The sequence below is a fragment of the Delphinapterus leucas genome, chromosome 1 (assembly GCF_059928025.1).
Source record: "Delphinapterus leucas isolate spDelLeu-1000000601 "Yukka" chromosome 1, BTC_Dleu_Yukka2, whole genome shotgun sequence".
In the NCBI taxonomy this organism is placed as follows: Eukaryota; Metazoa; Chordata; class Mammalia; order Artiodactyla; family Monodontidae; genus Delphinapterus; species Delphinapterus leucas.
In genome coordinates, this window is record NC_143129.1 from 108276488 (window position 1) to 108294141 (window position 17654).

The following is a 17654-nucleotide window of genomic DNA, read 5'->3' on the forward strand; positions in this document are numbered from 1 at the left end:
AGTAGATAAAAGGAAAAGGATTTTTACAGCCAAATCTGGTGAGAAGAGCAGATCCTGGACAAAATTCTAAAAAGAATTTACTAAAAGAATGACCTTTGATCACCTAAAAAAAGAGTTAAAATTGCCGATCATGACTGTGTGGTCTTGGTATTTGGCAGATATGTTCCCCAAAATGAATGAAATGAAGCTCAGGGAAAATATTTGACAATGTTAGCTGCCAATGAAAAAATTCAAGCTTTCCAGTTAGAAGACTTGTATCCTCTACCATAAGCTTGGCAATTCCCAATACCTAGTAAGTTCTGATGAGATCAGTGATGGTATTAACTAATGTGATTCTTTTACATGATAATGAAATGGGTCAAAATTTGGAAGATCTGCATAACTCAGTGAACCAGTGTTTCCCAGAATAGTGCTTATGGAATCACCCATGGACAAAACGTCCATTCAAAGTGCAGGACAGATGGAAAACAGTAAGAGATATGGTTTCAGATTCCACATCACAGCTAACCTTTAAGAAACTACTACTTGTCAAGTTTTGGCATGTTATCAAAGTAGAACATCCATAATTATATGCAAGTCTATTAAATATCCCTCCCTTTCCAATTACATAACTGTGAATGTGGATTTTCTTCATTTATTTCAACCAAGACATATCACGACATATTGAATGCAGAACTAGATGTGAGGATTTACCTGTCTTCTAGTAAGCCAGACGTTTAAAAGATTTGCAAAAATGTAAGACAATGTCACTCTTCTCACTACATTCTTGCTGTGAAAAACATATCTGTTTTTCATTAAAATGTTATTTATTTAAACATATAATGGGTTTACTTTAAAAATATGTATTAATATTTTGCAAGTTTCTCGGATTTAATTTCTAATATCAGTAATCAGTAGATATAACCCACATGAACAAAATTTTTCAGAGTCCTCAATTATTTAGAGTGTAAAGAGATCCCGAGACCAACTCATTGGTTTAAAAAGCACACACCTACACTGTTTATCCATGCATTGACATATGTGTCTGAATGTATATAATGTACATTTTAGAACTTACATAAAGGTAGAAACTTGAAGAAGATGAGAAACAGCATTTCAGTGGTTCTAACATCTTTCTGCACTCCCAGGGCCAGACCACTGGGCCAGACGATTAGCATAAGACCGGATGCCTATAAGCCTAAAATGTTAATTCAGTAGAAAACCAGGAGTTTTCGAATTTAAAGGGGAGTATGACCAAAGCCCTACTGACAAAGTTTTTAGTCACTAGCCGGGTGGTCCCGTGGTCGCAAAGTCTGATGACATCAATGCAATGTCCAGACTGCAGCAGAAGAGGTGGTGACCCAGCACAGCAGACTCGGCTGCTTTGGGAAAAGATGCCTAATGAACACACACAAGCTTGGAGGCAAAGAGTGTGCCTGGTTTTCAGGCTCTGAAAGACTGATTTATACCCCTCTTTGATGGAAATGCACCAGGGACTTTGAGCTTAAGCCCTTCTCAGATACTTTGGCCTTACAAAGGGACTCATTTCAGAACCTAATCTGTTTGCACATCCGAGAGGAGCATCTCCGAAGCCAGCCTGCCTCTGTGCGTGTGCCCTGTGTGCAGCCCTAAGTGGACAGACCGCTCCAGGAATAGCTTTGGGGGTTGGATCCATTTCACAACAAGATGGTGTGCCCCTGAGCTGTGGGATCAACTCCTTGTGTCCCAGCAGGGGTCCTGCTGCCCCTGTTCAGGGGAGAAGGGCTGCAGTCTCTCCACAGAGGGAAGCATCCATGCCCCGAGGGTCTGGGGTTGAGCTCACCCTTCCAGAGGCAGCTGCTTGCCGGTAGTGATCCCTCGCCTTCTGAAGGATGCGTCCTCTTTGTAGATATACTGACACCCCGCCCCCACCTTAAGAAGACTACTCCTATCGGCTACAGAGCCATTCTGTCCTTTAAAAAATGATCCCGTCTCTGCAGGGTGATGTGTTGATTTTGTGGAGTTTAAGTCTCTGAAGGCAGCTGTCTTTTCACATAGTCTGTTGAGGGGGGCACTTGGCTGTAACTCTGCCGGTGCTGGAAACATCAGCTCTCATGTCTCTCCCTCTTCTCCTTTGCCTTAGATCCTCTTCCACTATAATAAGTCAGCCTCCTCAGTGACACCACTGCTGTTTACTTTTAATTGTCTGGTTAATCCTAACAGTATTATGATAGACATGAGCAGACATTAAACGGGGAGAGAAAAAACACTGGGGCACCAAAGAAAATTAGGATGAATTGCTCAGCTTGACAGCAAAAGAGAAAGCTGGGTTCAAAACTCACTCACCCGGGTGCTGGGTGACCTTGAGCAGCCGATCTGCCCACGTGAGCTTCCATTTTCTGTCAAAGTGGGTGTGACACAGTTGCCTGGTCCAAAGTGTTGCAGGTTTGGGCATCCATTCCTGCTTTACTCGTATCTCTCACAGCTCTTTGCTTCGGACCATTAGGCTAATTTCTATGCTCAGGGTGAATCTAGAATTACCACATATGAATAGTCTAACTTTTGGAGCTTGAATCTGACAGCAAAACATGTGGAGCTTCTAGACTGAGGTCATGGTGGTATCCTATATGTGCTCCACCCCGAGGAGACACCTGTGAAAGAAATCTGTGTTCTAACTTCCTTATCTGTCTGCTGTGGGTATTGCCTGGGAGGTGGGCCCATCTTAATAATGTGAATGAAGAGGGTGAAATAATGTTGGATACATTTTACCCAGGGTAAGATTGCATTGTTCCCAATTGTTCTCATATTTATATTTTCTCTTTTCAGGGATCAGCATCTTCTGGACCCAACTCTGGAATATGTGAAGGTAGGAAACCAGGATTTAACATGTAGTAGGGAGCCTGTGGTAATAGATTTCCCATTTCTAACACGATGTTGCCAGATAATGTCACCGTCTGGCTTGTGTAGGAAGCTAGTTAGATCGAAACCACCAGGATGTAATTTGACTGTTTTGGGCTTTTAGCAATCTTTGCAGGGGTCTTATGTCACCCTATTATAAGTTTACAAACTCTTCCCCTTATCTGAAACCCTGGGGGCTAGATGTGTTTTAAAACTTCAGAATTTTTTAGAAAGGTAATATGGTACATATATATATAACACCCCCAAAGGGAGCTAGGGTCAGCATCCCATAATCAAGCCCATTATTTCAGCAGTGAAATGTGAGAATGTTCACATGAAGTGGGATAAATAAACTACAAATGATTTTACCTAGTTCAGGTCACATTTTGCCACCAAATGAGGTTGGGTTTGTTCTGCTGCTAAATGAATTATTTAAAATTGTCAGTTTTCAGAGTTTTTGGATTTTGGAATGGCAGACAGGAGTTGTGAAGCTGTGTTTACCTTCAGTGGAGGACTGAAGGCTCCCTGAGGCTTCCTGAGTCATCCTTTCCATTTCAGCAGCCACCCTCTTGTTCAGTGGCTAATCTGGGACCGTGAGCTGTGTAATACTTTACTTTCCAGTGGGGCTGACATTCAGTGTGTCTAAATACTCAACGCTTCTAAACAATCTTCTGAACAGAAAGAAATGATGCTTTTCACTTCTGTCCCCCTCCCCCCATTTTTCAGGTGTGTACCTTTGTTTTATTTTATTTTATTTTCGAGAACTGTAATTACGTCTGGCACCTACAACAGAAAAGAGAACTCGGATTTCTCATAACAAAAATATATCATTAAATTTTAGGAGAAATCATGGTACAAGTTAGGACTTAAGGTGCTTGCCTCCTAGGAGCCACATTTTGTCTTTATTATTCCCGCATCCTGGCTTCGGAGTATTTAGGCCTGTTGCTTTTTGTGTGCCTGTGACTGTGCCTGCCCCAGGGTTTTGGCATTTCTTCCCTTTAGACCAGAGAATGGAAGGTCTAAAGCTTGTCCTAGAGGAGAAAACTCTAGTAGAACCACGTGGCCACTTGAGGCAGTCATAATAAAGTGTGTTGGAATGGAGGTGGATTTTATTTTTCCCCTCTCTTCTACCCCCACTATGTCTGAGCTGTAGCTTAACTGCAGCCAATGTGTAATCCTAAACCAGCAGGGCTGCTGTGTCAGACTCTGGTCAGGGCTTTATAAATGATGTGTCTGCTTCCCTCTTGGATGCATCACATATGCTTTTGTGCAGGTTGTACACTGCAAGGAATTTGGGGACACTATCCACATAAACTATGATTTGACTTGACCATAACATAAAAAATGTGCCCTAGACTTCTGCAGTGTGTAAATCACAGCTGTCCTTTAGAACTCACTGCATGCCATGTTCCAGAAACTGGCTATCTCCCACTGCAGGCTCACTCAAGCTGTGCTCACCCGCTCCCCTTACTCCATAATTCAGTTTTTTCTTTTACTGAAGTCCCAGCTTTTTAAGATAATCCAATGATGAATTCTAAACCTAAGCAGAGGCTTTGGGAAGGACTTCCTTACTTAGTATTATCTAAGCTATTGCGTCTCATTCATGAATATTGGTCACTGTGAGTTGTCCTGTTGACTGAGAAGAGGTGTGAGGTTGTCGGTGCTTCCATCTAGCTGGGCTCCCCCTGCCTTCCCTGGCAGTGATAGAACTTCTCTTGGTGGCTCAAGGAGTACCGTCTTCAAGGACTCGCTGAGGTGCTCCGAAGGTTACTCTTTCCTCCCATCATAATCTAAATCTGGTCAGAGCTTTACAGATGAAATCTCGACGTCCCTCCTTGACACACTGCATTTTTTTTTTTTCTTTCTCACTTTGCCCTTGGTTTGGAGGAATGGCTTGGGGATTTGCTGAGTGAATGTAGGGTATTTTCATTTGCCTCCATGGGCACTAAAGCTCTGAAAACACACTCATAGAGGCCTTGGGCCTCAAGGTCTGAATGGACCCACGTGTCAGTTGTCTTGGGCCAGCGCAGGCCCGTCCTAGCATTTCAGACTTAGCTACCCTCTTGAGCCCTGCTGACCAGCCCATGCTCCCAAGCCCTCGTATGTCTGTGCGGGCTGGTGCCTAGAGCCTGGAGGGTGGCTGAAGATGATTGAGGGAGGTGAGAGGTGCAGATAAAGCGGATGCAGTTTGGCCCTCTGACTTTGAGCTGTTTCTTCCCTATCATCCCCTTTCTCGGGCACAGACAAATGTAGTCTATGTAAAGTATGTTGCCTCCTGTAGGGCCCTTTCTGGTAGAGTCAGAGTTTTAGCAGTTCATTGTGACCTCAGAACGGGGGTGGGGGGGGCGGGGAGCAAGCGGATCTCTGACTGGGTATCATCTCGGCAGTAGAAGCACCCAGTTGGGGCCAACTGACAGCCGTTCTCATCCTTTTAGGAGCCGCCTTCCCAAGTCTCCCTTACCATGGAGACTTTCTAACCGTCTTCACCTGGTTTTCCCAGTGCTCTGATTAAGAGCGAGGTCTGGGACCATCCCTGGTTCCTCGTGTCTGGGCGAGAGGAAGCACTTGAGCTGACCCATACTTCATGGGGTGATGGGGCTGCTGTGTCGTGGCAGGAGAGAGGGAGTGACTCCACAGCTCAGTCGTGTCCAGTTTGTACTCTGTCCTCCTAGCACTTCCCACAGTTGGCATTGCTGCACATCAGTAAGGCAGTGTGAAAGGGGACCCGGCAGGTGGTTGCTAGGTTACGAGGAGCTCCTCTGTGTGAGGAATGGAGGGAAAAGTGCTTGGCAGGGAAGCCCTAGGGCTGTTTGGTAGTTCTTTCATTTCTTCAGCAGGCTTACCTCCTGCTGGAGCCTCCCAGTGGCACCTGGTTACCCTAAGTGATGAATTCCCTGCTTGGATGTGATAAGAAAATTTGAATAGATCCAAAGAACCCCCAGGGATTTTGGAATCTTATTCTCCACTGTTTCTGTCTCTTTAATTCTGTTAGCGAGGGGAGTTTTCTTTTTTTTTTTTCTTCTTTTTTACCTTTTCCTTGTGTCCCTAGCCCCCTCCTCTCTCCACATTCCCCACTCCCACCGACCCAGTAGCTTAAAACATGATCATCTTGAAGGTCTGGGTTTAACTGTTTTCTATAGTCATGAGATCCTTTTCTGTAACCAAATATAATTGTTTCTCTTTCACTATATCTGAACAAGACCACTTCTTCCAGACTGGAAAGCAGAAACCTCCAAGCGGCTGCACCTTCCTCTTGCTCTTAAGGCAGTGACTTTGGTTAGTAGTGTACAGCTCTGGAATTTTCCTCCGCGTACCTAGCATACCTTACCCTAGATGAAAACCAACTTTTTTTTTTTTTTTTAAACAGAGGAAATAGCCCTAGGCAAAATTGTTCGTAGAGTTTATCTTCTGGGCTGCTTTACCTGCTTACTGCCCCCCCCCCCCGTTTAGTCTTTGCCATATTTTTACTGCCTTTAAAATGTATTTCCTCTGTGTCCAATTTCTTAGACCTGTGTCAGGTAGCTGCTTAGAACTTTTGATAAAAATAATTGTACTAAAATGTGAATACATGGTAATAGCTCAGTGTGTTATCCTTCCCAGATAGCATTCCAATAGGAGACTCCAAGTTACACAGCCCCTGAGACCCTCCAGGGAGGGGAGCCTGGTCCACGCTCTGGTCTAATTAGCAGCATGACCTTGGACTTTCCACCTTCTCTCTGTGGGTTCTGAGGCAGGAGATAGGTGGGCCCCAGGCTGAGCAGCTGGAGTTTGTCCCCTTCTAGGGAGACAGGAGGGAGGAGAAGCTGAGCCCTGCCCAGATAAGGGATAAAGAGACCCATGTTCCTCATCCTCGAAGTCAAGGAGAACTTCCCCACTACACAGGCACAGAAAGGATCCTCGGAGGTCAAAAAAAGGAGGGGGCACCACACCATAGTAGGTGATGTCAACCTACCCATATAGGTCTCTTTGCTAGAATCCATCTTGGCTAAGAGATGCGCGTGCGCACACACAGGGGAAAACCCTGAAATAAACCAAATACAGACTCAGAACCAGGCAAAGCAAGATGATTGGCCAAAGGAAACCTGGAAGAAATGCCCCGTAAAAGTGACTCAAACTACCATGAGGGCATGACTCTTCCTCTGAGTCTGCCTGTATGAGTGTATTCACATGTATCCTTTTTCCTCCTAATGAACACTTATTTCACTACTTTCTGTCTCTTTGTGGGAATTCATTTCTACAAAGCTGATGGGCCAGGGCCTTGTCACTGACCACTGTCCCTGATGGTCTAGTGGCTAGGATTCAGCACTCCCCCTGCCGCCACCTGACTTCAGTCTCTGGCCGGGGAACCAAAATCCTGCTTCAAGCCACCGCAGGCCAAGACCATTCGAGATCGGTTCCATCTTCCCCACAACTAGAAAACCAGGGGATGGGCCAATGTCCCTTCTAGTTTAAGACTTCTAGGATCCCCTCTGCCTGTGATAAGCTGGAGCGGAAAGGTTTTTGCAAGTGGTAAGGGGTTCTTAATTAATCTATCACTCTTGATCATAAAATTGCCACATCGATTGGAACAAGGGTGGCATTTTATGTTGTGTCTCAGACATTGAGACCAAGGATGTGGCAGATAATAAGTGCCCACCCATCATATTACCTCAAAAGGTTGGAGATTTACCCGCAACACTCCTACATTTGCTATTATGATCCCCGTGCTTTCACTTTAGCAATGCCTCTTGAACCTATGAAACCTACTTTCATTTTCACTCTTTATCATTCTTTTCATTTTTTTCCTGGGGCTACTTCTTTAACCTTTGGGAGTTGCCCTCCCCCACCCCATACTCACTAAACTATAAATTTATAGTATTTCCTTTCTTCTTCCTCTTAATACCTATCTTCCTTTTAGATTGAAGATTCAAATTCTTTCTAGCTTCTTCACACACAGCCTTACAGTTATAGTAATAGAGTCTCTTTTCTGAGAGTGGTTTAAAAGTATATTTTTTAGAGGAGGAGGTGATTAGCTACAGCAGAGCTGGGTGGTTTTTTTTTTTTTTTAAGAAGAAATGTTTATTACGGTTTTGTGATTTTTCTTTTAGAAGAAATGTTTATTATAGATTTTTTCATTTTAAAATAAACTGTCCTTAAGAAAGACAAATTGAAAAATAAATATAGCAATAGCAAAGTCGAGAAGACATTGGGAAGCCTGTTTTTTCAAATTAAGCAAGGTGTAGGCAAGGCCAGGCTGTGAACAGCACGGTGCCCTCGGACAAAGCCTGCTCTCCAGGCTCTGCAGTTAGCAAGTGTCAGGACTGAATGCAGCCTTTTGTTGCCATGAGCTCCCTAATGAACGAATATCCTTTCTTTTGTCGTCAGCCCTGGTCGACTCTTGCTGGAACCACTTGGCGAGCTTTTCTAAGGTGATTTGCGGTTTCTGAGCTTGCTTTGTGGGTTAGCAGAAGGGATGGGACTGGAGCGGTATCTCGAGAGGCGACCAGCGCCCTTGGACTTCTCCTTCCTCTGGGGTGCACACCGGCAGCTCAGGAGCCCAGAGCCACCTGGAGATCGGTCCTTATGGGGTTAACACTCCGAAAATGCTTTCTAAGAGGGTCTTACAGACTTGACAGACTGCCCAAGGCTCAGATCTCAGCAAGGCCGTTTCCTGCAGTCGGCCAGGGCTACATGAGGTCACCCAGCAGATTAAAAGAGGAGTCATTATGCGAATTCCAGCGCCAAGAATAAGTGCCCGGGCTGTGGGAGCCTCGCTGGGGGCGGGGGCGGCGGGGGCTGTAGCGCCCCCCCCCCACCTTTGTGCTCAAGATGGCTGCAGCCATGGTCACGGTTAAATAGCCGTCTTTGAGGAGAGTCTTTTTCTTCCAGCGGGGAAAACAGGCCAGTCTGCTCTGAATTAGCCAGCTCACAAAGCCATGAAAGGGACTTACCAAAACAATGGTGCGCTGTGCATTCCATGAGATTTTAACGAGTTACATGAAGCAGATAATGGCCCGATGGCTGGCTCTGCAGGTTTTTGCCTGAGCTTGCACACCCAGAGAGCCAGCACCGCCCCCTGTGGATGAGAAGGCCAAACACCGCCCGCCATGAGTGGGGAGCAGCTTTGGGGCTCACCCTGGGAGCAACGAAGACAGCTCCCATCCAGCTCCTCCCACCCCACCCCAAAAAGTTCTCTGCAGATATTCTTGGGAGGCTTAATGTTACTGCGTTTGTAAAAGCTTGCTGAGGCGGGGTGAGAAGGCAGAAGAATAGGGATGGAGGACAGGCCTTCATTCAGTGGAATCCTATCCTGCAGGTCTGTGAAAATATGGCCGTTTATACAAAGTAAAACCTCATCATGAAAACGTACGTCCATTTTGAAATCTGTATGTGAATGCTGATGGTGACATTATTTGTCATTGACAAAAACTGGAAACAGCTCAAGCGTCCTTGGACTGGTGAGCAGATAAACTGCAGACCCACACAACAGCATCCTCTTCAGCCATAAAAAGGAACTGGACTGTTGGATGCAGATAAAACCTTATAGTACAGACAACAAATCAGTGGTTGAAAGGAGTAGAGAGAGAGGTCAGCTGCAAAAGGGAATGAGGGAACTTTGGGGCAATGATTGGAATTCCTTGATTGGGGTCGTTTCAAAGCTCACAGAACTGTACAGAAAAGGGTGACTTTTACTCTTGGCAGATTATACCTCAGCTGAGCCTGACTTTAGAAAAAGCAAGCTAAATGCTTATCATAGTTTAGCCCTTAAGTGCTGCTGCCTCGCTAGGGGAAATTTTTGGTTTTGAGATGGGCCACATCAGACTGCCGATCAGATGGAGAAAGTGCTGAGCTTGTGGATACTTTACTGCCTTTGTTCATTCGACAGATAGTTTTGGGCAGATTCTATGTGTTAGTAACTGTTCGGTCGAGTCAGGCTGGGTAGGAGGAAAGTGTCATCAAGAGCCTAACCTAAGATAGTGGTAGTGGGAATGGAAAGTCAGGGCAGGTGCCAGAGGCCTTTTAGAGATAGAATTAAGAGCTGTTTTATAAGGTGTGTTGACAGTTCCCGGCAGGACTTAAATGGAGGTGGTGACAGAGAGGAAGCCACGGGCAATTCCAGAGTTCACACAATGCCTGGCATCTTGCCAAAAGCCAGTAAGGATTTTAGGGGAGGAAAGGAGATTTCCAGTTGGAGACCTTGTTACCACAATGACATTAAGTTAATTCATGAGCAGCTGGGGATATCATTAGCCTGGGGAAGGGGTGTGGGGTGGGCAGTTGGCAAACTACAGCCTGCGACCAAATGTGGCCTGCTGTCTATTGTAGGCCCACAAGCTGAAAATGGATATTATGTTTTTAAGTGGGTTTTTAAAAAATCAAAAGAAGAATGTGAAAGTTGTAAAATTCAAATTTCAATGTGCGTAAAGTTTTATTGAAACACAGCCACATCCATTCACTGATGTATTGCCACTTTCTGACTATAATGATGGAGTTTAGTTGTGACAGAACAGAGCCTGAACTAATTACTATCTGTCCCTTTACAGAAAAGTTTTGTAGGCCCCTGCTCTAGAGTGAATGCACATACACTGTCCTTGTTTTTCCTCTGAACGATACGTAGTAGGCTTTCCACAAAAAATCCCATCTTTCCATGCTACCTCTTCCATGATGCAGCTGTGAGTCATCGACATCACCTTGACCTTGCCCGATGACACAGCAGTGAGTCCTTGTGCAAGTTGTATGATCTTGCACAATCACAGAGACAATGCTGTTGCAACGCTGCGTGATCTGGACACACCTCAGCATCCCATCAGGTAGACCCGTCTGCTCTGAGCAGCAGCATCTCTCCTGTCGCGTTAGCATCTTCAGCTCTTCTGGGTGAACAGGTGTGTGGAAATAGCTTGAGTCCTGACTGCTCTTGCCTGGGGCTTGTCTGGATAACTCCTCAGGCCAGATATTGCTCTGCCAGTACAGCCTGAGATGTGTTTTCTCAGTGTCCCAAGTCAGAAGTGAATTCCCCCTAGGCTTCTAAACTTGATGGTTTGAATCAAGGTCAGACCCTGGAGCTGCCCTCTGGAGGTGCTTGAGGGAGCCCGGTGTGGCCTGTGAGTGGAATAACGGCAGGCTCACATTCATGCTCTGTGCTGCAGCTTTCATCCTTGGCTGAAGGAAGAGGACTCCTCTGAGATCCCCAATAGTACGAGAGTTGGTGAAGAGACTGGAGAACTAACATGTAAGCAGGGATTGAAGCTATGGCCTCTGACCAGACTCAGCTTTATAACAGGACTTCGCAGCCATCCTCTTGTGGCCTGTTCACCTCTAAGCTCATCTCCTGCCATCCACCTTGCTCACAAACTTTTCCATGCTGGTTTTTCCTGCTGCCTCCGGGTCTTTGCCTTTCCCTCAAGCCTGGAAGGTTCTTTTGAGGTAGAACAGCTGAGTGGTTTGAAGAGGGTGCTTGGATGCTGTCATGGGTTGAGCTGTGTTCCCCAAAAGATGTGTTGACGTCCTATAACCCCCAGTACCTGTGAATGTGACCGTATTTGGAAATAAGGTCTTTGCACATGTGATCAAATTAAGACGAGGTCATGCTGGGTTAGGGTAGGCCTAATCCAATGACTGGTGTCTTATAAGAAGAGAGGAATTTGGACACACAGGGAGCATGCCATGTGATGACAGCGATTGGGGTTGATGTGTGCACAGGCCTAGGAACACTGAGGATTGCCAGTGTTCACCACCACAAGCTAGGAAGGGGCAAGGAATGGTCCCACCTTAGAGCCTTCGGAGAGAGTGTGGCCCTGCGACACCTTGATTTTGGACTCGTAGCCTCCCGAACTGTGAGGGAATATGTTTCTATTTTAAAGCCATCCAGTTTGTGGTAATTTGTTACAGCAGCCCTAGGAGACTAATACAGAGGCACAGCCCCATCTTAGCCATTTCTTGGTTGTGTGACTTTGGGCAAGTTTCTGAAATTCTCTGGAGCTCAATTTCCTTAACAGTAAATGGGAGCATGTAGGGCTTAAAGGAGTTGATGCACACAAATTTGTTAGCACAGTGCCTGATAGGTAGATGGCATTCTGGAAATGCTGGTTTTGTAGTTGTCACCCTGGTTCTCAGGTGGCTGGTGCATCCCCACTCAGATTTCACTGCCTCAGAGGGACCTTCCCTGAGCCCCCTGCTAAAAGCAGCCTCCGCAGCCTCATTACTCTGAGTATTATCCTCACAGCACCTGTGCCAAATTCTATTTGCTTAGTTAAATACAACAATAACCGCTCCTCATTAGAATGTGAGTTCTGAGGGCAAGGACCCTTTCTTGTCCTCTTAATAAATATTTAGTAACTGACTGGCTGACTGATGACCATATACAGCCAGATGGGAAGGGCATTGAAATTCAGGGGCGAGGGAATGAGCTTGTCCCAAAGATCTTTAAGTTTCCTGAAGTAAGTCACACACAGATCTCTAAACATTTTCCAGAAATTCTTCAGTGATTTTATTTCATGACAGCAAGGAGGTTCCCACCCCTAACCTCACTCTATCTTCTCTTGCCAACCTGGTATAGTATAAAAACTACAGAATCACTGTTGTCATCTTAAATACTCACACAAGTAGGCAAAGGTATACACTTTTTTTTTTTTTTTTTTTTTTGCGGTACGCGGGCCTCTCACTGTTGTGGCCTCTCCCGTTGCGGACGCGCAGGCTCAGCGGCCATGGCTCACAGGCCCAGCCGTTCCGCGGCATGTGTGATTTTCCCGGACCGGGGCACGAACCCGTGTCCCCTGCATCGGCAGGAGGACTCTCAACCACTGCGCCACCAGGGAAGCCCAGAGGTATACACTTTTAAAAAGTGGTTCTGGCAACCTCTATGGCTCTGATCTCTCAATCCTCAGCTCAGGGATCTTGTTATCAGCTATGAGGTCCCAGTAACTCATCAACCCGCAAATGAGAGGCCAGGCTCTTCAGCATTGGAATCGTTTGCTGTTAAGCTCTGCCCTCTAGTGGTAATTGAATGACACAACAGCACAACTTTGGCTGTGAGACAGTTTCTGTGTGTTCTGGGAGCTTTCAATATTAAATGTAAGAGTGTGGCATAGCATTATATTTACAACCTCAGAACTAAGGTCTGTGTTTAAATTATGTAAGAAGGCAAGTCATTTTCATTAGCTCCATATAAGACATTAAAATTGTCAAGGCATTTTATTATTAGAATTAATTGTCTAACGTCCTTGGACTAACAGCTCTAAGACGCTGCAATACTGCATGTGCATTTTGAGGGGGAGTTGGCATCGATCTGAAGTTTCACATGTCATTACCAAGAAGTTTTCTTGGAAAAAATTATATTTGAATTGTGACTTGACAGCTGAAAAAAATGGTGACTTGACAGGAAGGAAGCTGGTATTAGGTGAGGCAGAAGACAGATATCAACATGTTAGAGACTGATGGGGAGACCCCAGCATGCGGGAAAGTGTGTGCCCAGGCTGACTGTGGCAGGAGAGAACAGCAGGCGGAGTCTTCTGGGAAGAGTAGGGACTCTCATATTTATTGAATGGGAAGGGTGAGGAAACTTCAAGTGTTCCTAGGAAATTCTGAGATGGTCAAACGGTTAAAGAGAGCAAGAATGCTGAGCTGGGGAACAATTTGATTGATTGCCAAAAATTGTGTATAACTACATATTGCTTTGCAACTTCCTTTTTTCATTGGACATCATCCCCTGTTAAACATGTGGGTCTACCTCCTTCTTTTTTTTTTTTTTCTTGTGGTGTGTGGGCCTCTCACTGTGGCCTCTCCTGTTGCGGCGCACAGGCTCCGGACGCGCAGGCTCAGCGGCCATGGCTCACGGGCCCAGCCGCTCTGTGGCATGTGGGATCTTCCTGGACCGGGGCACGAACCCATGTCCCCTGCATTGGCAGGCAGACTCTCAACCACTGCTCCACCAGGGAAGCCCTACCTCCTTCTTTTGAATGGTTATCCAGTATTCCATTGTATGAAATACAATTATATTTAACCAATTTCCTACTGACATTTGGATTCTTGTTAAAAACAGTTTTGCAGTTATTTAACAAATATAGTCATATTTGTTATATATGGCATAGTCGTTTAACAAATGTTTATTGAGTATCTGCCATCTGCTGGTCACTGTTCGAGGGCCTGAGGATACAGCAGTGAAGAAAACAATGTCCCTGCCTCTATGGATCTTATATTATGGGGTGGAATGGTGAGAAGACAGAGAAGACAACCGAGTACACCATGTTCGGTAGACGTAAGTGCTGAGCTGAAAAAAATTCATCAGGGGAAGGAACCGCGAAATGTTGGAGTTAAGGGGACGTTGAATTTAAGTAGGGTGGCCAGGGAAGGCCTCACCCAGAGGGCAACTTTCTAGTGGAGGGGCAAGTCAAGAGTGGTGTCTGGGGAATTTCCTGGCGGTCCAGTGGTTAGGACTGTACACTCTCACTGCCAAGGGCCCGAGTTCAGTCCCTGGTTGGGGAGCTAAGATCCTGCAAGTCTCGTGGTCAAAAAAAAGGAAAAAAAAAAGAGTGGTGTCTGATGGGGGGAGGATGTAGCAAGGGCAAGGCTGTGAAAGCCAGAGCTCACCTCTTCCACTCAGGAACAGCTGTGAGGCCAGTGGGGCCAGAGGGTGTGGCCTTGAGGGAGAGTGGTGAAAGCTGATGTGAGAGAATGAGGAAGGGGGACGAGGCAGGTTGCACAGGGCCTGGATGTCCCAGTAAAGATGTTAACTTTTACAGAGTGAGATGGAGAGCCATCTCAGGATCACTTTGGCCTGTATGTTGCTGGCAGACTGTGAGGGACAAGGGTAGGAGCAGGGAGATCAGATGGGAGGCCGTGGTGACCGTCCAGGTGAGAGATGGTGATGATTTGGATCCGTGATGGCAGAAGGGGTGGTGAAGAAGAGGGATTCTTGACATATAATATGAAGGCAGAGCCTCAGGATTTCCAGAGGGGCTGGATATGGGTGGGAGAAAAGAGGCGTGAAGCTCAGTACTGGAAGGATACATTGCCTCACTGAGAAGGCTTGGTGTGCATTTGTGCGAGAATTTCTGTAAGATAAACACGTATGAGTAGAATGATTGAGTGTTGGGTAATAAGTCAAAATTAACTTCCTGGCAATTAAGGAGTTTTGTTTTATTTTTCACATTTCTCTCTGTTTCCAAATTTCCTCTGATAATCATTAGTGCTTTTATGATAGTTACTTATAAAAATAGATACTCCTCTATTTATATACCTTAGTCTACTCCACAGATTTGATGCTGAAAACTTATGGCTTAATCAAAATTATGTAAAGCAGGTAGGTTAGATATATGAGAGCCTAAGTTTTTAAACTCTTTGGTCTCAAGACCCCTTTTCAATTGTTACAAATTATTGAGGACCCCAAAGAGCTTTTGTTATGTGAGTTTTAGCTATTGGTTTATTGTATGAGAAATTAAAATGTAGGAATTTTTAATGTTTATTTAATTCATTTAAAATAACAATATTAAACCCATTATGTGACTATAAATAGCATGTTTTATAAAAAATAATCATTTTCCAAAACAAAATTTAGTGAGAAGAATGGCATTGGTTTACATTTTTGCAAATCTCTTTAGTGTCTAATAGAACAAGCTTGATTCTCATATCTGCTTTAGCCTTCAATCTGTTGTGTTACATAATTTTGGTTGAAGTCTAAAGAAAGTCTGGTCTTGCACAGATAATGTAATTCAAAAAGGGAGGAATAGTCTTTTTTTTATTGAGGTATGATTGACATAACATTATATTAGTTTCAGGTATACGATGTAATGATTTGATATTTGTATATATTGCAAAATGATCACAATAAGACCAGTTAACATCCATCCCCATACATAGTTATAAAAAAATTTTTTTCTGATGAGAACTTTCAAGATCCACTTTGCTAGCTACTTTCAAATATGTAGTATTATTATTTATTTATTTATTTATTTGCGGTATGCGGGCCTCTCACTGCTGTGGCCTCTCCCGTTGCGGAGCACAGGCTCCGGGCGCGCAGGCTCAGCAGCCATGGCTCAGGGGCCTAGCCACTCCGCGGCATGTTGGATCTTCCCAGACCGGGGCATGAACCCGTGTCCCCTGCATCGGCAGGCGGACCCTCAACCACTGCGCCACCAGGGAAGCCCGCAATATAGTATTATTAACTATAGTCACCATGCTGTATATTACATCCCCAGCACTTATTCACTTTATAACTGGAAATTTGTACCTTTTGATCCCCTTCACCCATTTTGCCCACTCCTCATCCCCTAGGACTAGTATTTTAATAGCCTTTTCAGATCATTAGAGATATTCTTCTTTGTTATTATACTAAAACTTGAAAAGTTGTAGTTCCATAAAGATTAATTGCAGTGTGGAATCTGAAATCATATCAATGAACTTTTTTTTTTTTTACTCTATTCCCTTAAAATCCATTGGTCTATCTGGCAATGTGAATGGATCTTACCCATGCATGATTTTGTACCATCGTGCATTGGTCATTTGAAAAATACTGCTTTGCTGAGATATGCAGATCTTCCAAATGTTAACATATTTCACTATACAATACCCAAAACTCACATTCATTATTATCGTCATTCATGAAAAAAATCATTAAAGTATTTACCACTCATGGTGGTAAATACACGTTTCTCAAAATTCTCATTTTCAGTTGAAAGCTCAAGTTTTAGCTTGGCAACAAACACTGTCAGTTGTTTTCCTTGATGTGACAGGCTCACTTTGTTCATTTTGTAGAAAATGTCTGCCAAATAAATACTCGTGTCTGCATAACCATTGTTTGTCAGACATTCTCTGAAGTAAAAATGGCATTCCATGAAAAAGCAACTAGTGCAGCCTACAACTTAATGGCATAATTGCTTTCCCTCGAGACAACCACTGTGTTGGGCGTGCAGGAGAAGTGCTGTATGTCTGCTTCCCGTCTCACCACACAGAAATTTCGAGACATGGACTCAAGGGCCAGGATGTAATAAAGTGAATACAGTAGTCCCCCTGATCCGTAGCTTCAGTCACCCATAGTCAACCATGGCCTGGAAAGTCCAGATATGAACAATTCATAAGTTTTATTTTATGTGGTGGTACAATATTGTTTTACTCAAGTATAGTTGATGTACAATATTATATAACTTACAGGTGTCCAATATAGTGATTCGCAATTTTTAAAAGTTATACTCCATAAATAATTATTATAAAATATTGGCTATATTCCCTGTGTTGTACAATATATCCTTATAGCTCATTTTATATCTAATGGTTTGTACCTCTTAATCTCCTACCCCTATATCGCCCCTCCCCTCTTCCCTCTCCCCACTGGTAACCACTAGTTTGTTCTCCATATCTGTGAGTCTACTTTACTGTCACATTCACTAGTTCGTTGTATTTTTTAGATTCCACATATATCATACAGTGTTTGTCTTTCTCTGTCTGACTTACTTCACTTAGCATAATGCCCTCCAGGTCCATCCATGTTGCTGCAAGTGGCAAGATGTCATTCTTTTTTATGGCTGAGTAGTATCCAGTGTGTGTGTGTGTGTGTGTGTGTGTGTGCGTGCGTGCGCATCTTCTTTATCCATCCATCCGTTGATGGACACTTAGGTTGTTTCTATCTTGGCAATTGTAAGTCACGCGACTATGAACATTGGGGTGCATGTATCTTTTCTAATAAGTGTTTTTTTCTTTTTCGGACAATTTGTAAGTTTTAAATTGTGTGCCATTCTGAGTAGCCTGATGAAGTCTCCTTCCTGCCTAACCCATGAATCATCCCTTTGTCCAATGTATCCCATCCGTTAGTCACTTGGTAGCCATCT

The 17654-nt window shown here is 44.4% G+C and overlaps 1 protein-coding gene across 3 annotated transcripts in view; it reads left to right on the forward strand.

Annotated features, from left to right (window-relative positions):
- Positions 1 to 17654, forward strand: part of BCAR3 (BCAR3 adaptor protein, NSP family member) — a 156982-nt gene that overhangs the window by 71320 nt on the left and 68008 nt on the right. For all 3 annotated transcript variants that reach the window (XM_022553344.3, XM_022553343.3, XM_022553342.3), the window contains exon 3: positions 2785 to 2824. In XM_022553344.3, the coding sequence (XP_022409052.1) occupies positions 2785 to 2824 (40 nt within the window). The remainder of the gene's footprint in view (positions 1 to 2784; positions 2825 to 17654) is intronic.